This window comes from Schistocerca americana, chromosome 2, assembly GCF_021461395.2.
Source record: "Schistocerca americana isolate TAMUIC-IGC-003095 chromosome 2, iqSchAmer2.1, whole genome shotgun sequence".
NCBI lineage: Eukaryota > Metazoa > Arthropoda > Insecta > Orthoptera > Acrididae > Schistocerca > Schistocerca americana.
Genome location: NC_060120.1, coordinates 33,752,298 through 33,776,438, shown reverse-complemented (window position 1 = coordinate 33,776,438; position 24,141 = coordinate 33,752,298). Strand labels below are relative to the sequence as shown.

The following is a 24,141-nucleotide window of genomic DNA, read 5'->3' as shown; positions in this document are numbered from 1 at the left end:
CAGTCGAACATTATCTGTATCCAGAAAGGCCCGTACAGGACATGCAACATGTGGCCGTGCATTATCCTGCTGAAATGTAGGGTTTCACAGGGATTGAATGAAGGGTAGAGCCACGGGTCGTAACACATCTGAAATGTAACATCCACTGTTCAAAGTACCGTCAATGCGAACAAGAGGTGACCAAGACGTGTAAGCAATGGCACCTTATACCATCATGCCGGGTGATACACCAGTATGGCGATGACGAATACACGCTTCCAATGTGCACTCACCACGATGTTGCCAAACACAGATGCGACCATCGTGATGGTGTAAACAGAACCTGGATTCACCCGAAAAAATGATGTTGTGCCATTTGTGCACCCAAGTTTGTCGTTGAGTACACAATTGCAGGCGCTCCTGTCTGTGATGCAGCGTCAAGGGTAACCCCAGCCATGGTCTCCGAGCTGATAGTCCACACTGCTACAAATGTCATCGAACTGTTCGTACAGATGGTTGTTGTCTTGCAAACATCCCCATCTGTTGACTCAGGGATCGAGATGTGGCTGCAGGATCCGTTACAGCCATGCAGATAAGATGCCTTTCATCTCGACTGCTAGTGATACGAGGCCGTTGGGATCCAGCACGGCGTTTCATATTACCCTCCTGAACCCACTGATTCCATATTCTGCTAACAGTCATTGGATCTCGACCAACGTGAGCAGCAATGTCGCGATACGATAAACCGCAATCGCGATAGGATACAATCCGACCTTTATCAAAGTCGGAAACGTGATGGTACACATTTCTCCTCCTTACATGAGGCATCACAACAATGTTTCACCAGGCAAAGTCGGTCAACTGCTGTTTGTGTATGAGAAATCAGTTGGAAACTTTCCTCATGTCAGCACGTTGTAGATGTCGCCACCGGCTCCAGCCTTGTGTGAATGCTCTGAAAAGCTAATCATTTGCATATCACAACATCGTCTTCCTGTCGGTTAAATTTTGCGCCTGTAGCACGTCATCTTCGTGGTGTAGCAATTTTAATGGCCAGTAGTGTATTTTCACAAAGATGCTTAAGTAGATGCTTGAACATAACCTTTCCAAAGATTTTTGAAGAAGCTGGTAAAAGTGAGATTGGTTGGTAATTTGACGACATTTCTTTGTCCCCTTTCTTGTGGAGAGGTATAACTTCAGCATATTTAAGCCAGTCTGGGAATGTTCCTGTGGTAAGTGATTGAGTACACAAATAACTTAAGATATGTCTAAGCTCACATGAACACTCTTTTATAACTTTGTTTATATGTTATCATAACCAATAGAATGCTTGATTTCAAGGACTTTATGATGGATTCTATTTCTTTGAGTGAAGTAAGTGTCAGTTCCATTTACTGAGATTGCTTGACTGGTCTCAGATATTCCATTGCATTATTTACTGAACCTGACAACCCCATGCTATCAGTAACAGAGACAAAATACTTGTTTAAATAGTTTGCAACACAACGTGTTTGTTACCAGGGTTTCATTTATTTTTAGAGCTATTTGTTCCTCCCAATTTCTGGTCCTACCTGTCTCTGACTTAACTATATCCCATATTGTTTTTATTTTATTGCTGGATGTATTTATCTTCTTCTCATAATGCAGGTGTTTAGATTTCTGGATAACCTTCTTCTATATTTTGCGGTAATTTTTGTAATGAGCTATAATGCTAGTATCGAAGGTGTCCCTACATAGCAGATAGAGTTTCCTTTTTGTCTCGCATGATATCTTTATCCCTTGTGTGATCCATGGTTTCTTATTAGACTCCTGCTTAATTTAAGTTACCTTCAGGGGAAACAATTTTCAAATAAGGTGCTAACTTTATTAATGAATGTTTTGTATTTTCCATTTGTGTCTTAGATGCTGTAAACATCCATCCAATTAATTTCTTTGAGCAATCTCCTAAACTTCTCAGTTTTTGACTGTTTTATTGGCCTTCTGTACTCAGTTCTGATAGATGTTTTACCCTGACAATTTTCAAACTTTAATGTTAGGTGTTGCATGTCATGGTCAGACAGCCGATTTACTACTGGTTCTGTAATGAGGCTTTGTTGCCTAGAATTGTCTATAAAGATATTATCAATGGCAGTCTTAGAACATTTGTATACCATAGTTGGGAAATTTACAGTATAAATTAAATTGAATGACAATGTAACTGATTTCAGTAACTGTTCACTGACAGTGTTTTTCAGGATATCTATATTAAAATCACCAGCAACCACTAGTTCTTTGTTTTTTTTTAATTTTAGATGAGATAATAAATCATCAAGACCATTTATAGACAGGTTGAAATTTCCTGAAGATGGTCTGTATATGGCTATTATTATAAAGGACATATTATGAAATCCTATCTCTGTTGCACATGCTTCTAAGTGCTGCTCTTAGCAAAATTTATTAATGTCAATATTCTTAAATTTAAAACTGTTTTTAACAAATGTGGCAACTCCTCCTTTCTTCATATTTTGTCTGCAGAAGTAAGAGGCTAACTTTAAATTCAGTAAGGTTTAACATGTCTATACCAGTGGTCACATGATATTCAGAGGGGCAAATTATATCAACTGGGTTCGATGACTCTAATTCATCAATGCACATAAGTAGTTCATTAATTTTACTTCTAAGCCCTCGAATATTTTGATGCACTAAAGATAGTTTGCATTTCACATTTACCGAGATGAAATTAGGTGGAAATAATATTTCTGCTGATTGCTGTAAATTTTTAACCAACAGCTGTGTTCACTGATCCAATGTGTCAGGATTATGCTGTTTGATTTCTTTCTCAAACTGACGGTTTGTTTCAATCAAGGATAAACTCTGTGCATATTGGCCCACCATGTTTTATGCAATTAATAGAAAGACATTGAATAGGAGAACATTTTAGATTAGAGCATATTAATAGGAGTACTACACTGTTCCCAAATGTGTAATGCAGGAAAACCTCTGTAGTTACATTTTTAGTGGGTCTGAAATATGAAATAAGCTATAAATCTGCAAAACACCAAAATACAGTGGTGGTGGACTGACTGAAGGCATTAACAGGTGTTCTGACGTCCGTGTACCCAAAATGGTTTCCTTGTGGGGTTAAAGGTACATGTGAGAGATCCCTACAACTACTGTTTTGTTATATGGTAGTGCTATTGGTAGTTTTCTTCTTTTTGTGGTTGATAGTGCATCATTATGAGGTCAGTTTATCAACGTGTAGTATGTTGAGTGTAGAACTCAAATGTCACGGCCAGTGTGCTCCTCTTGAATCATTTTTAATGTGCCTGTCCATGACACAATAGATGGTTTCCATTTATATCAACATCCCCATTGCCACTCTTAGCTGAGTATAGCTTTACCTAAGGAATATTCTATAGGAACTGTTCACTAAGCTGATTGAATCCATCCAAAGTAGTGTCAGCAGTGTAGGGTGAACATACATAAAATTAACTTTTAACTACTGCAAGTTTGATTAAATGTATGTATTTATGATATGCAACATTACTTTTTCTTATCAGTTTATGTGCAAGTAACTTACAGTTTTCTTTTTGTTTGTAATTTAGGAAGACATGAGTCTGATGTTTATTTTCTTTGATGGAGAAGAAGCTTTCCGTCACTGGAGCCCTACAGATTCAATTTATGGGGCAAGGCATTTGGCACAAAAGTGGGAACAGACACGGTCTCCAAGGAAAAGTGGTGCAAAAGAACTGGACAGAATTGTGAGTAATCCTAATCGTATATATTTTTTCAGATTACAGTTTTATAAAAATTTCTCTTGATACGCTTTGGTACGGCAGTCCAGTTCAATACTTTCTTTTTTTATCTTATGAGAATATAATTCTGGCAGCACCTGCTGACATTTGTCACTTATTGAATAAGTCATAAATAGTCAAAACCAACTGTTCTTCGAGCTGCAGGTACATTTGAACACTACTGTGCTTAATTAGGCATTGGTGGAAATGGCTCACAATTGTATTTCTGTATTTTATGAAAGAAAAAAAAAATTTAAAATTCAAAATATATGCTTTAGACAGTTACATGCGAAGACCCCACTCCAGTTGAGTAACCTCGCCAAAAAGTTGCTACAAAATCAGAGAGAGCTTTATCTCAGATTTAAACAGCCAAAAAAAAAGGCAAAAGAAAGTGTAACAAAAATAAAGAATCATTCCGTGAATTCAAAAGTAAGTCTGTCTGCTAATATGGTGGACAATTCCCAAAACTTTTATCTTTTGTAAACTCAATAACCTGATTGAAGTCACCTGTGCTCTCACACAGTGATCACACTGGCAATAAAATGCTGGAGAACACATTACACTGTCCAGTCACAATAATGTGACTACGTGGAGTGGTGCCGACTCCAGCACAGTCGCCAAGTGTGCTAAGTTTCTCAGTTGAGGATCCATTGTGCGAACAGCCTGACTGAAGAGGTCCCACAGATTCTTGACTGACTTCGCAAATCGCAAATGGCAAAGGGAGAACGGTAAACTCATCCAGGGTGATCTTCGAACTTTGCACGTACACTGCAAGCTGTGTGACATATTGCTTTGTCCTGCTGGTAGATACGATATGCTGAGGGATGGACATCATCCCTGAGGATAGATGCATACTTGTGTTGATCGACTGTGCCTTCCAGAATGATGAAATCTTACAGGAAATGCCAGGAAAACTTTCCCCAGACCATAACTGTCCCTCCTCCGGCCTGGACTCTTTGCTTTCAGATGTTTCATGCCATCCGCACCATCAATCGGATGAACCATAAGACACTATACATCGGAAAAGGTCACCTGTCTCCAGTCTGTGAACATCCAGTTGCAGTAGTGGCGTGCAAATTCCAACCTTCATCACCGACGAACAGGTTTCGGCACGGGTGCGTGAACCGGGCGCCTGCTGTGGAGGCCCGTACGCTGCAATGTTTGCTGAATGGTCATTGAGGAGAGGCTGTTGGCAGTCCCTCAGTTCATCTCGGTGGTCAGTTGCACGACTGTTCGCCCGCACACATCTCCGCAGCCATTGTTCACCCCTGTCACCTGTGGCCCGTGGTGCACCGTAGTTACCTCAGTGCTGGTTGTGTCGTGCCCTCTATACTTTAACCACAGTGGCATGTGAAAATGTACACACTTGGGCATTTTGAAAATGTTTCTATCCTTGGCCCAAAAGCCAATGATCATGCGCTTTTGGACATCAGATAAATCACTCCATTTCTGCATTACAATAACGACAACACTGTTTTCTGTGTCCCCTTGACAAGCTTTGTATACCCTGTACTGTTAGTGCTGCCGCCTGCCTTATGTGAGTGGTTACTGCACGTTGACATCAAACCTAGATGGTGATCACATTAATGTCACTTGACCGTGTAATACTAAAATACTGAATTACATCTTCTGATTTCCTTTCACCAAGGAATATGCATGTTTCCAGTTTTCAAGAACTCGTACAAACACCGAAATGCCACACATTGAGATAATATGATACTGATAACTCCTGAGTGGAATAAAAACAGTGGGAAGAATGTAGATACATCCACTCGCTGTGTAGTTAAGGCATTGACCGGTAGACAGGCACATAAAAAAGGTTAAAGTTGTAGCTAAGTATTTAGAAAATGTCAGTTCTCAGTGCAGACAAAGAAGCAAACGGAACACATCTTCACACATACACTATCAGCTATATAGTTAGGGGAGGAAGTGGCAGCAGGGGATTGCAATAGGAATACAGCACCTGCAACTCCTTCTGTTGCGGACAGGGAAGTTACATGTGGTAAATCGTGAAATGGAAGCTTGGACTGGGGGGGGGGGGGGGGGGATTGTGTGTTATGATTACACAACTTAGTGCACTTCCTTGCATGGCTGAGAGATCTTCTATTATTATTGTTCTGGCGGGTGCTCTTTGGAGATGGCTTACACCAGAATAGCAATGACAAAGACAAATTAGGAGGAAATATAAGGAAGCCTGCCATCATACTAGGGCAAATCCATAAGATTCATTATGTCATGTAAAATCTTTTTAAAAATTCAGTCCAAACAGATAATATTAAAATAAACTGGCAGAGAATGACAACTTAGAGATGTAATCTGATTGGTGACAAACTTCCCTCATCAGAATATTAATTAGTGGAAACTAAGGAAAACTTTTTGTCAAAACTGTTCATTGCCATTTGTATTCTGTTGTGGACTGGCAAGACAGCCAATCCACAGTGACGGGTAACCGAAAGACATGCGCTTAAACTCACGCAGGCTGGCGTGAGGTCTGAAACAGGATACGTAATGAATGCTATAAAGAAAAGTACGTAGCTGCTGGAATACTTAACTTTAATCCACAATTGGTGAACATTGGTCTTGTTACTGTACATGCTTCATTAGATACATAGCAAAGGATAAATGGCGCCTTGCTGGGTCGTAGCAATTGACTTAGCTGAAGGCTATGCTAACTATCGTCTCGGCAAAGGAGAGCGTAATTCTCAGTGAACCTTTCCTAGCAACGTCGGCTGTACAACTGGGGCGAGTGCTAGTAAGTCTCTCTAGACCTGCCGTGTGGCGGCGCTCGGTCTGCAATCACTCATAGTGGCGACTCGCGGGTCCGACATATACTAGCGGACCGCAGCCGATTTAAAAGCTACCACCTAGCAAGTGTGGTGTCTGGCGGTGACACCACATATTCTGCTTAAAGACTGAGTTTAATGTTTGTTTCATGTACTTGTGAGTTAATACTGGAAAATTTAACAATTATATTACAGTATATAAGTGCAGGTAGGTGTGAGATCACAAATCCAAACTTATAGAGTTGATTCCTCTATCTGTCATAGGATCCTTTCTGTCAGTAATTGCAGCTTTTGCTCCCAGACAGTGATTTTTTGTATGTGGAAAACACTAGTTGACAGCATGGTTTGCAGCATGTTAAACTAGCCGCCTATAAATGGCGGAGTAAGCAAGTTCGAAGGTTGGAGGAAGACACAGGCATACCATTTTTCCATAGGATGATACCTAGCAACGCACTGATTTTCAGACCAGCCTTTGGGTTGAGGACAACCTTAGTTTCACAGTGTACAAACCCCACACCATAAAATCTGAACTGTTCATGGCAATGGTAACACTTGTTTACCCCCATTTCTGGTGATGGTGAAGGTGTAAATATGTTCAGGGTGCATACGACCCGGGACAACTGGGAGATTCGGGAAGAACTCGGGAATTTTTTCATCCGTGAGAAAATCGGGGAAAAAACTGGGAATTTTTTCGAATTCCAGGAATTTTCATTGTTTTAGTTTTCAGTTAGATTTTTGTAATTTTTGACTGGTAAGAACCAATATTCTAACAAAGAATGTTACTGTATCCCAGTACTGCAGAATAATACTGCAGCAATAAAACATGAACGAGAGAAGAAAGACGAAAATAAGACTTAAGTTGCAAACGAAATGCATCATATACAAAATGACAAAGCAGTGCTCATACAAGCGTCTTCCAAGAGCAAAAAGTGTCAAAGGCTTTAAGAGCACTTTGCAATGCTTCAGAACAATAAGTGGCCTCCGATGAGTGTGATGTTACAACTGTTTGTATTTGTTTGAGCAGTTGCGAGCGGACTCATGCGCATGCGCAGTTGAGTCACATATTTGTAGTACCTTTTCCTGCTTCTGGCTACATAAATGTTGCTGTTAGCTGTATAAACAGTAACATCAAGTGGCTAGATGCTACCCGTAAAAATTTTACTGGCGCGCCGAAGCTACCAGCTTCACGTATGTGCATCAGGCTCGGATCTAAGGGGTGGAGGAAAAACCGGGATATCTGCTCCGGGCGGCAAACTTGTTTCACGAAGCACCCAGCATCCAGCACACGTTGGTCTATTGTTTATTCATATGATTTTGAAACGCATCCCTGTTAGTTTTTGCACATTCTAAGTTGATTTTTGAATGCGTGCACAGTGTACATGATGTCTCTGCCAGGGCAATCCTCGTCACATCTAAAAGTAAACTTTTCAGTGGACAAAAGGTGACGGGACTATACGAGCTGAGCGGAATAATGCCAAACAGGCGAATGCCAATTGCTGTTTATGTGGTTGACTGGGTCTGGAATGATCAGCATTGTTATAATTACTAGCCAAAGCCATAGATTCAAACAGCCAGAGTGGAAATAAATGACTAATAACAGGTAGGAAGATTACATATTATCTTCTCAGTGTATGCAAGAAAATGAAATTTGGACAGAAAGTTTTCAGCCAGACTGTACACTAGTGAGGGCCAGTTGTACATTCCCCATCTAGTAGGCGCTTAAGTTCTATTCTGGGAGTATCGTGGAAAAGGCGTTGTACGAACACGTAATGACGCCTAACCGGAGAATAAATGCTGGGTAACTAAACCTGTGATTGTGGGAGGGTTAGTGAAGTTAACCAAAGAATAAGTTTTGACACTGGCAGGAATAGTTACAGAATTAGTGATGACAAGATTGTTTATTAGAACGAGGAAGGAGAAGAAACGGGGACATCACACAAATTATAGACGAATATGACGCTTCCAAATTTGTATAAAAATTTTATACTACTACTTTTCAATCTCAAGCTTGAGAAGCTGGAGCCTATGAGTGAAATGTGAAACTATTTCCTAACAGAAAGCTTTTTGCTTGTAGTAGGCGTAATAGGCATTTGATATTCGTACTTCGTGAATTATATTCTGTCGTATCATAAAAATGACCATTTGTTCCAAAAGAGTCTCATTTATTTGGTGTCTATTACAACTTGTGCAATATTAGACAGGTCTATTTTGTTTTATCTAGCACACAGTGACAAAATACACGTTATCAGCTCGAGAAACCACACCAGTCTTGGGTACTAATTTTATTAACAGCTTTTTCAGTATTAGACAATGACATTTCATTTTTTCGTGTTGCAAAACGTTTGACAAACTTTGGTGTAATAGTTCCTTCACAGAAAGAAAAGCACACCATGTAAAGCTGTAGCAATATTAGAGAGAACAATTTGCTAGGACTTTGGATTGAAGAAATGAGTAGTCTTGTTTGTGTCTTGTCTTTAGTGGTTTTATGTATCCTATGTTTAATTTTCTCACACATAACAGCAAGTTATTAGCTAATAGGCAATAAAGAGCGCAGATTTTCTGAAGAGTTCTTGTTCTCCCGGTTACAAGTAATCCCATCCACTATTAATTGCAAGGGGTGTGTTAAAAAAAAAAAAAGGGGGGGGGGGATGTTAAAACGACTGACTGGAACCAGGTGAGGCACCACAGGACATTTTAATGTCTATAATGTCCTGAATATAGTTTGATGGCATCCATTACAGAGCAAAATACAGTGATGTGCGATGATGCGTGGCTCTGCACTTTGGCACACTTAAGACCAAATAACATGTCTTACATTTCTTCCTAGACATATGTTTTATGTATCAGACTCTTCAGAAAGATGTGCGCTACAAAATGAACATTTTTTGAAAAGTCTGTTTAATTTGTGGCGTTGTACCTCAAACGCTGGAGAGGGGGAGGGGGAGCCGCTATCTAGTATTGCCCCGGTTCGGAAATATCGTAGATCCGGGACTTGCACACAGAGTAGTTTGCATTGTAGTGGGGAGGTGGGCAGTCTCCATTTCTGCTGAGGCAGGCCATATTTGAAATGAATTGTTTAATTCCACACCATTGGCTAGTTTCAACTGTTCGTTGCATTTCACGTGCACATTTTCATTTTCTAGCACGTATGGCATTATGCCATAATAAAATACCTAACATGATAATGCAGTATTGGTAATCCAAGAAAATTTACATCCGAATCTGGACGTACAAATGTGTACTTTAAGCCGAATGGTGCATTTTAGTATGGTTCACGAAATTCCGATGCTCTTAGAGTATCCTCTGTTGTGTACTAACATATGGGCTTCGTGCGGCGTCGTAGCTGCGTAAGCACGGTGGCGCCTTTTATCTGGCGCTCTGTGGCAACTGCTGAAATGAACCTATTTCTAACAGTTGTTGGAAAATGTTGCGAATGGTGGTTTGAAAAGTGTTACTTTCAAAGCAAATTTGCTTTTACGCAAGATGAACTATGTGCGAGAATGTACAATGAATTTCTTAAATCACAGAGCATTTGACTCTCATTAAGAATCAACTCTTTGTGGACGACTATTAGAAGAATTTCGAGCCCAGGTGATCAGACATTTATGTTGTTATTAAAAATTTTACTGGCTCATTTGCATGATGTCAAAAAAGATCAAAATTATATGTGAAAACTTAGGTTCTCTTGCAGCTCATTAATCTGAAAGACCAATATTATACGTGAAATCTTTGCTTTTCTTGTAACAACACCATGTATATCAATTTAAACCATTAACTTTTCCTATTTGTGTGGTCGCGCTACTTAAAAATGATGTTGCTATTGGCTGACTACATGACGTGTCCTATGCTCTGAATATCCGCCGTCATCGACTGGCGAGATCACGTGACATGAGCTATGACTGGCTGCACATCGCAATCTCGATTTCATTGCTTCGGGTAGTAACATGTGGTGTTTCGTGGAATTCGAATTTATACTTTCGTCATACGAAAATGCAGCCTACATGTTGCTGCACATCACAGATCTCTCGAAAACGTGTTTTTTTTCCCCAAAGTTTCGTTTTGTAAAGTGCCGGGAAATTCTACACTGGTGTAGAACCGTAACAATTCAATGGTTTGATAAGTTTTACAGTTCCGAGGAAAAGCATACTGTCACTTAACACGGAAAAAGTGTATTTTCACCCCAGGAGAAAGGGTATTTTTAACCAGGAAACACGGGAATTTTTTTCTTTGTCCGCGTATACACCCTGATGTTACATGTGCGTGACAAAAAGAAGTGGTCTGTAGATGCTATTAGTCACTTATAAAGTAGTATTAATAGAAAAATTCCTTACTTCAGTACCTCAGGTTTGTAGAATATTGATAGATGATGTATTCATATAACTACCTTGAAGTTATGCTAGCATGAGAATTTTGTTAGATGATTATGCACAGTCAGTCTCATTATGTTACTTGCTCCATGTTCTGCTGAAAAACAAATAAAAAAAGATTGTGAGAAAACATTATTAGACTTTACAGTGAACACAATTTCTCAACTCTTAGCATTTCCCAATAGATTACTTTTCAATTATTTAAACCATTTATCGAATAAATAAATACCAATCAAGGAGAAAAAAATTATTCTGTGTGAGTGAATGTGTGTGTGTGTGTGTGTGTGTGTGTCCAAAACAAGAGAAAGATGTCTTCAAAATAGCTAAAGCTTTAAAGGTTAGTAAGATGTGGAAGCACTTTCACACTATAATTGGTACACAAAATATTAATAAATTTTTTAGAAAGAACATGTTATTTTTAATTGACAATTCAGGTAATAAAATGAAAACAATATGGAATAATGTTACGAATGACAGAGGCAGACCTTGAAGATTAAGGAGAATGGGAAGATGACAAAGTGTGGTTCATTTGTTGCAGACTATAATAGGGTGGTATAATTTTAAATAATACTCATTTTTCTTGGGAGTTTCAATGCAACCACTGAATAAAGTCTTTGGCTCGTCTGTGTCGTAGTTCTAGAGGCCCAGGGTGGATAATATGTATACATGGAGAGCTGCATCAAACCAGTCTCAGGACTGAAGACCACAACAACAACAACAACAACAACAACAACAGTGTCAGGGTTGAGTTGAGCTGGTGGGTTGTCAGAATAATGACCAATGGTTGCCTGAGTAATTGTGATTATTAGTCATACATTTTATTGGAGACCAAACTACATCACTCATAGTGATGCTCTGCAGTGATAGTGCCTCTCTGGGTGCATTCTGACGACAGCGAGTGCAGCGGCGGAGGTGCAACAAGTGGGCAATGGACTATTTGATGCCAGTAGCTGTGCAGGAATGCTGAGATGTTGAGTCTGTGGCAGCAAATTTACCGTCTTGGCATGGCCCTGCAGCTCGAGGCAGGGCGTGCCATGATTCTTGTAGAGGAAGACAGCCCTCAGCAGCGGTGTCTGCCACTGTGAGCGGAGGCGTGCAGCTTCATTATGTCAACCCAGTCACAGATGGTTAAACAGCTGCACCACCCTGGTCTCGAGCAGCTGCCCTCCAGGGCAGAAGATCAGTTTCAGTTGGAGTGAGCCCAGCAGTGACTGATCGGCTGTAAGCCACTGGGTCCATTGCGATGGACTTCGAACCAGCAGTAAGCCTTTTGGTGACGGAGGGAAAGTCGTGTATTGGCTGCTTGTAGCTAACAATGTTGCCTGGCGTAGACCTCCCGTTATAGATGATGCTGCCAGACTGAGATCTCTTCAGCTAAATATGGATGTGTATGTTGGTTTGGGTCTACTTGTTTTGCCAAAGCACTGCTTCCAACCACTTATGCCAAAACAACCCATCTTGGAGGTGTACTAACTGGCAGGCTGATGCTGCAGTTGGACTGTCTTTCTGGTGTATCGATGTTACTAAGTTGCTGGCTACTGGTTTGGCCTGCTCTGTTGAAGTTGGCCAGTGGTGTTTCTCAATATGATCATAGGGGTCATAGTCACTACGATTCCTGTCTGTCCCTCTCAACGACAATTAAATTAAATCTCACTGAAATACAAAACCAGGAAAATAAGTTTGTTAGTTTGGATACATACTGTACAAATGATGTGCCCCGACAACGTGATTATTAAACAAAAATTGCCACTACTTGTAAATGAATTATGTACATTCAGCAGTGGACTGGTCAAGAATGACCTATTGCTGTTGTATTTTTGACCTGAATATGACACGAGCCCCCATATAGAGTTGCAAAATGTTTATAAATTTAAAGGAAACTGTTCGTAAATGTGCCACTGACCTATCTGTAAGTTCACAGAATTAAGAAACTTGAAAAATATAAGTTTAACTCTGTGAAATAATCCTAACCTAACCTAACTCAAAGAGCAAACCAGCTCTGTGCTCGAATAACATATTCCAACCAAGGCTGCCTTCTATAGAGATAACATCTGGCTTTCCCCTTAATTGTAACAAGCAATTTGTGTAGTTGTTCACCAGTACAAATTACAACTTAATACACTTATGTGCTGTCTTAAAACTAATGATATAAAATGTGCACACCAAGATGCTGATTAAAATGATACATTATAATACATTTTAGGATGAATATTTTAAAAACAATTTTTGTGTAAATATGACTGTATTTAGTCTTAGTGAATTGTACCTTGGACATGTACTGAATACATATATGTGGCACATCATTGTCATAGGAAATCAGCTGCTCTTTCTACTAATGTCATCCAAAGTTATGTAGCTATAATGGGATTGAAGTTATGGGAAAAGTGTTGAAAAAATTATTTAATTAACCAAATCATCAATTAAACCCTGAAAATTTACGATCTATATGTTGCATATGATGTGTGGTTGCATTCTCCAGCACACGATGCAATCTGTTTTGTATAATTATCTATGCAGACTTTAATTAAGCACTAGTTCAAATGTTTCTTATCAGCTAATTAAGTGCATAAATAAACATGTGGGTAGATCAATCAACTTGTCTTGACAAGTGCTTTCATTTGGTCTTATCTGTGGCTTAGTCAGATTAAGTGTTATTACATTTGTTGCAGTAAGTCATTACAAATTTCTTTTCCATTAATTAATTAATTAAATACTTCATATCCATAAGCAGACTACACTAAAATAATTGTCTCATTAAGCTCTTTTAATTTAATGGATTGTAATTTCTTGTACTTTTAGTTGTTTGTGTCACAAGTGCTTAATTGTGTATTACTAAAACTTTTTGCTAACTGTTAATGACATTTGTGGTATTATTTTTTTATTTTTTTTTACGTCAAGTTCCGTAGGATCAAATCTCCAAGGTTATGGAACATAAAAGTAATAACAGATAAAAATAAAATGTTTGTGAACCTGAAAAAGTCAAGTCGTAAGTTTAAGTAAACGCAATCAACAACACAACAAGAATAAGCTTAATTTTTCAAGGAACTCCTCAACAGAGTAGGAGTAGTGACCCATGAAGAAACTCTTCAGTTTTGATTTGAAAGTGTGTGGATACTGCTAAGATTTTTGAGTTCGAGTGGTAGTTTATTGAAAATAGGTGCAGCAGTATACTGCACACCTTTCTGCACAAGAGTTAAGGAAGTCCAATCCAAATGCAGGTTTGATTTCTGCCAAGTGTTAACTGAATGAAAGCAGCTTATTCTTGGGAATAAGCTAATATTGTTAACAAGAAATGACATAAGGAATATATATATAAAAACAAAGATGATTTGACTTACCAAATGAAAGTGCTGGCAGGTCGACAGACACACAAACAACCACAAACATACACACAAAATTCAAGCTTTTGCAACAAACTGCTGCCTCATCAGGAAAGAGGGAAGGAGAGGGAAAGACGAAAGGAAGTGGGTTTTAAGGGAGAGGGTAAGGAGTCATTCCAATCCCGGGAGCGGAAAGACTTACCTTAGGGGGAAAAAAGGACGGGTATACACTCGCGCACACACACACATATCCATCCACACATATACAGACACAAGCAGACATATTTAAATGTCTGCTTGTGTCTGTATATGTGTGGATGGATATGTGTGTGTGTGTGCGAGTGTATACCCGTCCTTTTTTCCCCCTAAGGTAAGTCTTTCCGCTCCCGGGATTGGAATGACTCCTTACCCTCTCCCTTAAAACCCACTTCCTTTCGTCTTTCCCTCTCCTTCCCTCTTTCCTGATGAGGCAACAGTTTGTCATCAGTGATTTAATTATTGACTCAATCTCCCCCTTGACTGTATTACAGAGGAGTATTTGAGACATCAATCTCTGAAAGGCATTTGCCAATAAAGTTATATGATTCCCTGTAGAAACTAATTTTTTATTTAATTCACCAGCAATGCTCAGACAATGATTGTTAAATACTGTACATATATCTGATTTATCAGAAACAGAAATATTTTTACTATGAACTGACATATTGTCGGCCTTGTGCTGCTGACCAGACACATCCTTCCCAACTGATCGTATGGTTTTAATTTTATCCTGTGAATTAGCTATTCTGTTTGCATACCACATACTCTGTGCCTTCCTAATAACATTTTTAAGCACCTTACAGTACTGTTTTTAATGGGCTACTGTAGCTTGATTTTGAACATTTTGATACAATTCCCACTTTGTTCTACATGATATTCTCATCCCACTAGTCAGCCACTCGGGCTGCCTTTTACTGCTAGTACCCCGTTCTGAATGTTCTAATGGAAAGCAACTCTCAAAGAGCATGAGAAATGTGTTTAAGGAAAGCATTATATTTATCATCTATGTTATCGGCACTATAAACATCCTGCTCTCTTGGTCCTTGACTAGGTTTAAAAAACTCTATTCCTGTTGGATTAACTTTCCTACATAGATTGTAATTATATGTGACATTTGTTTGAGTACAAAGGCCTTTTGGTGTTAAAATTTGTGCATCATGGTCTGAAAGGCCATCTAGTAATGAAGAACGAGTAAAAATATTGTCTATGGCTGCACCCTAGTTGGAAAAAAAACAGTCTGCATCAGATCATATGATTTTAGGAGATCTATCAACATCCTTTTTCTTGCACCATCATATACAACTAATTTCTGGTACTTCCTACAAAGTGAGTCAAGAACCGTCTCTAGTTTGAGCAGAAATGCTCTGAAGTCAGAGTTAGGGGACCTATAAACAACAACAATTAGAAGTTTAGTTTCACTAAATTCAACTGCCCCTGCACACCATTGAAATATCTGTCCAGTGCAGTACTGCCATGATATGTCTGTGAACTCAAATGGAATACCTTTTTTTACGTACATAGCCACTCCCTCACTCCGCAAGAAACTCCTCGAAAAACAGCCAGCTGATCTGTATCCTGGTAAGGGAGGCCTCTGAATTGTCAAATTATTTAAGTAGTGCTCCGATATACCAATAATTTCAGAGTCAACATCTACAAGCAGTTCACTAACTTTATCTCTGCAACCTCTTATATTTTGATGAAATATGCTAGTTCCTTCCCTACTTGGAAACATGATGTCCACTGAAGGTGAGCCCTGTTAGAGGGATTTCCTTTAAGCAGGTATACCTATCAGCTGACTTCAATCCAGAAAAGATGCAGCTCTAACACCAACTCCTACAGAAATTTTTCCATGAGTGATCCTACCACCACCCACCACACTGTCACCTATAAGCTTTGCCAGTCTCCCCTACCCATACCTATGGAGGTGCAGGCCATGCCTAGTGAAACCCGATCTACTGATAGACTCAACTGGCACCACTTAAATGTGACCCATGTCCTCTACCATCAGCACCTTCTCCAGCCCCATATTAACACACCTAACAGTCGCATCAGGATGAGGCCCATCATGACGCTGAAACAGTTGCACGAAATGCACATTAGAGCCACCAATTGGAGTAGCTATCTTTTCCAGATGACCACCTACATCGTATTCCTCGTCCCTATCAAGACTGTTCCCCACTCCACCCACTATCACTACCTGATCCTCGTCCGAAAATTCCTACATAGCTCCCCCATGCTGTCAGTCACCTGAGCCAACCCTGCGCTAGGCTTCACAATGCAGGTGACCTTGTTCTTTCTGTTAAGACTTTGCAGCTGACCTAGGCCTCTTTACTGCTGATGTCTACTGCATGCTCCCTACATCTACAGATACAAGAGGCTTCTCTCCACTCAACTCTGACAGGTGGTCAAATCTATTGCATATACGTAAAGTGTAACTGTCTGAATACCACCTCCTAGTAGCTGCCTTCTTGCCATTTCCAGTTCCCATTCCCCACCACCCTTCACCCTCCTCAACCTACCTGGTTCCTTCTTTAGACGTTGTAATAGCACCTGAAGGGCACAGATCTTACACTCCTGCTCCTCTATCAACTTATTTCTACTACATATAAGATGAACATCAACAAAAGCAAAACGAGGATAATGGAATGTAGTCGAATTAAGTCGGGTGATGCTGAGGGAATTACATGAGACACTTAAAGTAGTAAAGGAGTTTAGCTATTTGGGGAGCAAAATAACTGATGATGGTCTAGGTAGAGAAGATATAAAATGTAGACTGGCAATGGCAAGGAAAGCGTTTCTGAAGAATAGAAATTTGTTAACATCAAGTATAGATTTAAGTGTCAGGAAGTCGTTTCTGAAAGTATTTGTATGGAGTGTAGCCATGTATGGAAGTGAAACATGGACAATAAATAGTTTGGACAGGAAGAGAATAGAAGCTTTCGAAATGTGGTGCTACAGAGGAATGCTGAAGATTAGGTGGGTAGATCACATAACTAATGAGGAGTTTGTGGCACAACTTGACGAGAAGAAGGGACCGGTTGGTAGGACATGTTCTGAGGCATCAAGGGATCACAAATTTAGCATTGGAGGCCAGCGTGGGGGGTAAAAATCGTAGAGGGAGACCAAGAGATGAATACACTAAGCAGATTCAGAAGGATGTAGGTTGCAGTAGGTACTGGGAGATGAAGATACTTGCACAGGATAGGGTAGCATGGAGAGCTGCATCAAACCAGTCTCAGGACTGAAGACCACAACAACAACAACAACAACAATTCTGCATTCCCAAGAGAGGATCTCGCTAGAATGCCCAATGGCTTCCCCACTGCATTCTCCACAATGAAAGTACCTTGAACAAATCCCGCGCCATAACCCACTGCTCACAAACCTACGACAGAGCCCACACTTCTTACTCATGGTAAAATTTTACAGTTAATGAAAAAAACTATAAGCCTATGTTACCAAAGTTCAGTTACACCAGTAGAACTATTTACAGAACTAACAATAGTGGTCTCAAAATTCTCTGTCTACTAAGAAAGCAACTACTTCTATTAATACTGCTACACATTAACTAATACCAATACAACAAAACTTCACAACATTACTAGCTAAAACGAAAAATTCAAGCAGTCACTGGAACACTCAGCGAAGTTAAAAACACTGAATGAAAATTTTACTGAAATATTTCACTAGAAACAATAATAAACGTCAGCTGAAAACTAAAGCACGAAATTTACTAAACAACTTCAATGCACAGAAAACTCTTAAACACAGTGAGTGAATGTTTGCAAAAGTTGATTAAATTGTTATTTCACCACAAATAGCACAAAACGCCACTGAAAACTATTAAATTTAATAACTCTATAACAGTGCACAAATAAGTTTGTCAGTACTTAGCTTTATAACTGCTACAGCTGCAGCTGCACGCCGCATAATGTAAACACACTACTGAGTTGTGAGGCTTGGATGAACAATGTAAGCACACTCACGAATAACAGACCACTCGAGTCAATAACACAGGAAGGAAGACTGAGATTAATGGAAATCCACTAATAAGTTACTTTTACAGCAAATATTAACACAAATAAACTTTAAAATAAGTAACTGAAGACTAAAACTTTATAAAATATTGACGAGCAATTTCAACAGTAGTCCAGCAATCATGCCTGGTTGCTGGCAAATCTGACAGAAGCATATGGGTCCTGCCGCTACCGCCACATTCCATTGACACACCCATCAGCCTGCTGGCAAATGCCAGAACATTGCACAGATGAACGGCCATGTGCTCAAACCATAACAAACCACCTCAGATCTCGTTTCAGTCTTTCATGCCATGAGACATTTTTAATAATCATCTTTTAAGAGAAGTTGAGAAAATTAATGCTAGTAATTTAGAAGAGAAAATTAAGCAGTACCCTGCAGGAATGGCACAGAGAAATTAAAATTTATCTCCCACCACTTTCTCAAATAAGGATAATCATAAGGACAATCAAAAGTAAATATTTTATGTGCAACACAATTGCAGAAATCTCCTTCCTGTGATACTCTTCACTTCTCTTCAGTGAAATTTTCACACTGACCTGAAGTCTTATGAAACTTCCATGTTCCATATTTGTCTTGTATGTAATCTATGTAACAAGTAAAACGAACTTACCTAACTAACTCAGAGACGATAATAGTGGATTTTGTTAATTGTGTGCTTTGTTGTTTACAGGATGTATTGGTCTTGCTTGATTTATTGGGTGCTCCTGATCCTGTATTCTACTGTTATTTTTCGAACACCGAACAGTATTACCGACACATTGCAAGTACAGAGGAACGCCTAGCTGCTTTGAAACAACTACAGAGATACTCGAATGGGAAGCCTGAACAACGTTATTTCCAACTCATGTCTACTGCATCAGGGATTGAGGATGACCACATTCCTTTCTTAATAAGAGGTAATAGAGCGTAGCCATCATCTGATAAACACAGTGGACAACAGTGTCTTCACATTTATTTATGTACGCATTATTTAATATAACAACACAAAATGTACCAAAGCATTGCAGTTAATAATGAGTCATAACTGAAACAGTTAATTATAGTTGTATGTTTGTATGTGCAGATATAAATTCTTAATGTTAGCAATGAAAACAACTGGTGGTTGTGGTAGTAGTTTTAGTAGTAGTAGTAATCATTGTCTTCAGTCCAAAGACAGATTGATGCAGCTCTCCATGCTAGCGTATCCTGTGCAACCTTTTGATCTCTGAATAACTACTCCCACCACCATCCTTTTGAACCTGTTTGCTGTATTCCTCTCTTTCGCTCCCTTGATGTCTGATGATATGTCCTATCAATCTATTCTGTCTTTTAGTCAAGATGTGTCACAAATTTATTTTCTCTATATCCTCATTAATTACACGTTGTACCCATCAAATCTTCAGCATTCTTCTGTAGCACTATATTTCGAAAACCTCTATTCTCTTTTTGTCTTAAATGCTTATTGACGTCACTTCCGTACCAGGCTGCATTCCACGGAAGTACCTTCAGAAAAGACATCTAACAGTTAAATTTATATTAGATGTTAACAAATTCCTGTTTTTCAGAAATGCTTTCCGTGCTATATTCAGTCTACACTTTGCATCCTCTTCAATTCAGCCATTATTTGTTATTTTAAGAATGTGAAAGTTTTGTCTAGGAATTCTGTGAATAGTGTTGATGATTTGGATTCTCCTTGCCTCACTCCCCTTTGTCATGAATTTCCCACTATCCTGATGGAGTCTAATGGAAGCTGCAGCATTGAAACAGGCATGGGTTGGACAAGAATATGAAAACACCATAAACACAACACATTGTCGTGCCTAATATGATGTAGGAAACTCGTTGACATTCAAAACAGCTCTGTCATTTCAGAACGGATAAATGCAGGTTCTTTTGGTTTTGCCTTATACCATTCTCCCTATAAAATAGTGGCAAGTGCAGGTAATGTGGTGGAGGTAGATAGCGATTACACAGCCTTCTCTCCAAATTAGACCACAAAGGCTCAGTAATATTGAGATATGAGCCTTTGTGGTCTGGAGGTGAGGGGAGATGCGACAGTACATCTTCGTACCAGCAAAAACAGATCTGGACAGTGCGACCTGAGTGAACTAGGCTCTGTCATCTTGGAACACAGCATCACCATTGAGGAACAAACACTGTACCGTGGGATGGACCTGATGGGTGAAAGCAGTTACCTCATCCTTAGCAGTAATGCAACCTTGCAGAGTAACAGTGGGGCCCATGGAATACCATGATAAGGTTGCCCAGTCGTCACCGAACCCACACCTTGTTTCAGTAAAATCGACCAGAATTTCGAAACGATGTGAAAGAAGCCTCATCCGACCATGTGACTTCCTTCCATTGCTGTACTGTCCAGGTTTTATGGCTTCAGCACCATGTATTCTGTTACTGGTATTTATATCACTGCTGAGTGGTTTTGTAATTCCAGCTCACCCTGGAATTCCCAGTTTATAGTGCTCCCTTCATGGTGCATCAAGCTGACAGGGTTCACGAGTGCAACATTCAGTTCTGCAGTGACTTTCACAGATTTTGTCCGTGTATCCTTTGTCATAGTCTTCTTCAGTGACAGTCTATCAAAATCACTTGAGCCACCCTTTTGTTCACATTGTAACTTAGCAAATGCTTTTCTGTTTACCCTCTACTGGGTATAAATCTTAGATAGGAGCCTCTTAAGACACCAAACACTTCGTCTCCTTTGGTTATGGAAGCAGCCACACACCATAAGGGCACCAACAATTTACGCAGATTTGAATACACTTAGCTCTTACATAAAGCACACACAACTACTCAGAACACTCTTCTGACCACATCTGGCACTTCCATTGTATATGACATTGAACAGTGTCATTCATGGTGTAACCTGCATGCTTGGCTAGCATTTGCATTTATGTTCAAGCATCCATTGGTAGCGGTGTGTCCATGTTATCTATATTTTTTTGAAAACCTTCTTTCTTCAGGGCTGCTAGTACAGACGTAGGTACGGGCTTAACCCACATTGAATCCCATGCAGTATGAGAATTCACATTCTTTACTCCATTCTAGTCTTTAATGTAGTTCTCAGCCTATAAATAATCATTTTACTATGTCTACATAAAAGCCATTTTTTTCCTTTGATTAATTAAAATACATGGTGGTTCTGTGCTGCTATAGAAAATTGTAGTGATTGTTTTGCACGTTATGTGGAGGAGAAAGGCCTGATTTGTTTTGTTTGCATCCCTTCTTGTGAAGTAGAATAATTACAGCATGCCTTTCCTTTTTCCATACTTTCACTGCCTTTGTGCACCTCATCTGACATTATCTTCAGAATGTTGTTGTTATTAATAATTCAAAAAAATGGCTCTGAGCACTATGGGACTTAACATCTATGGTCATCAGTCCCCTAGAACTTAGAACTACTTAAACCTAACTAACCTAAGGACATCACACAACACCCAGTCATCACGAGGCAGAGAAAATCCCTGACCCCACCGGGAATCGAACCCGGGCGCGGGAAGCGAGAACGCTACTGCACGACCACGAGCTGCGGATGTTTAATAATTCATTACGTGCGTATTTTATTCACCCATTGAACTGTACACTCACTTCAAGTAATTGTGCAATGCTTATATAATTTACTCTGTGTCATTAGTTACTGTGCCATTTTCCATCTTAACTTATGGAATGTGTTAGTTTTTTCTCCTCATGCTACTGTTGTTTTCAGTAGTTTCCCTTACTGAATTTTCAATTCATCTTCCCACATTGTTCCAATGTGATTTTCTTGTACCTGCCTCGTATTGTATATTGACTCCTTTAGCAATATGATTATTTTTCAGGACCATTCACATAATTCTTCAAGCTTTGTGCAACAAATTTTTAGCAATTGCAATCTTCACACCAATCATTAGTCGGTTCAGTCCTACATGTTCATTATTTTCCAGCATAAGAATCTTCAGCACTACTTCAATGTAAATTTTAGGCTCTTGTAACTTCAAGTAATCTGTGCATATCATCCATACTGGCATTGCATGGCATTGTATTTATTCAATGTTTGTGTGCAAATTTAGATGATCTGTAGAATTTGGTTTTCAGTTCTGTTGCAGATAACTGCACTCCTTAATAGCCTGCCATTGAATGTGTGATAGTTATAGCACATTATTAACATAATACTTTAAAAATAAGTATAATTAATACACTTGTAACACATACTGTGCAGAAATTGGAGTGTGTCTGAATACACACTGTAAATGTTTTTGGTGTAGTGAACCATTTATCAAAGCTAAAGACTAAAAGTAAAATGTGTTAGGTATGAAATTCTGTGAATTTTTAATTTGCTAGAGTTATAGTTAAAACTATTGATAAAAATTACATTTAAGTTGAAAAATTGATTTGTGAATTGAAAAACAGAGCATACAAAAAAGCTTCCTTGGATTCAACTTTTGCTATGAACAACAAATTACGCTCTTTTATGACAGTAATGTTACATTTTTGTGAGTATTTAGAGTCCCAGCGCTTTCTGCAGCCAATAAAAAAAACGTAATTTCAGTCCAAAATCATTTATCCATTGTAACATTTAAAATCTGTATTTTTAAATAACGCAACGACAAAATAGTGAATATCACTGGGTTTCTTGAGATATGGTATTAGTCAGCTTTTCTCCCACACCACCTCCCAGAGAGAAATACATTGAAAAGTCACTGAAATGTATCTTGCTTTAAGTCATTAAAATATATATATATATATATTTTTTTTTTTTTTTTTTTACATTTTCTTCAAATATTTGCAGTATAGTAAAAATAACTTTTTATTACAGGTGTACGCATACTACATATAATACCGCGTGCCTTTCCTGAAGTCTGGCACACATTCCGTGATAACCGCAATGCTATTGACTTCAGCACCGTAGACAATCTGAACAAAATGTTGCGACTTTTTGTGGCAGAAAGTTTGCATATGATTGACTTGTAAATATATACACTGCTCATACTATTACTTGTAAATAATTATCTATTGTACAAACACATGGCCAGGAGTCTTCAAATATAACTATTTTGCTTTTACAACAAATGTTGCATTCTTTCTCATAATTTTGGAATCTTGTTGGCATGGGGCAACTTTTCCTCTGAAAATCTTGTGTGTCTAGTACATATTTAGACCCAGATAACAGTATCACCCACAAATGAAACAAATCACCCATTGTAAGATTTCAGAACCATCACCCACCAACTGTGTGAAAACAAATACAACATTTTTAATGTAAATTTTTTGCACTGACAATTTTTGACTGCTGTAAAATTTGACCCAAGCTGTTCACACTAGGAGAATAATCTCTGACAATGGAAATGGAAGTCAGTAGAGCATGAGAGACTTTTAGTCTTGTGTAACTTCTGTGGAACACATGTGTTACATTCCAGGATGAAAAAAGTGAAACGCAGAAATGAACAAACACATTTGTAGGATAAATATGAGTGAGTGATAAAATATATTGAGGCAGATCAATGGTAATTTTAGCTCTCATATTCTGTGGTATAGAATTTTTAATTTTTTCATAAAAATGTAGAGAAAGGTAGGTATGGTATTATGCCTATCTGGATATAATTGGAAAGATGGTGTTTGTATTGTTCTGGCTGAATACTTAGATAGTTACTTATTATCCAAACTTACAGCGGTATGTATATTTACCTACTGCACTCTTGGCATTTATGGAGCCTGTAAATTCAAAAACTGAAGATCATCAAACAACTGCGTGCATTATACAGGGTGATTCAAAAAGAATACCACAACTTTAGGAATTTAAAACTCTGCAACGACAAAAGGCAGAGCTAAGCACTATCTGTCGGCGAATTAAGGGAGCTATAAAGTTTCA

The 24,141-nt window shown here is 38.9% G+C and overlaps 1 protein-coding gene across 4 annotated transcripts in view; it reads left to right on the top strand.

Annotated features, from left to right (window-relative positions):
- The window catches only part of LOC124594861 (glutaminyl-peptide cyclotransferase-like), a 75,692-nt gene extending 52,350 nt beyond the window's left edge, over positions 1-23,342 (top strand). For all 4 annotated transcript variants that reach the window (XM_047133324.1, XM_047133328.1, XM_047133325.1 and 1 more), the window contains 3 exons: positions 3,561-3,716; positions 18,970-19,195; positions 23,089-23,342. In XM_047133324.1, the coding sequence (XP_046989280.1) occupies positions 3,561-3,716; positions 18,970-19,195; positions 23,089-23,243 (537 nt within the window). In that variant the 3' untranslated portion in view covers positions 23,244-23,342. The remainder of the gene's footprint in view (positions 1-3,560; positions 3,717-18,969; positions 19,196-23,088) is intronic.
- The last annotated feature ends 799 nt before the right edge of the window (positions 23,343-24,141 follow it).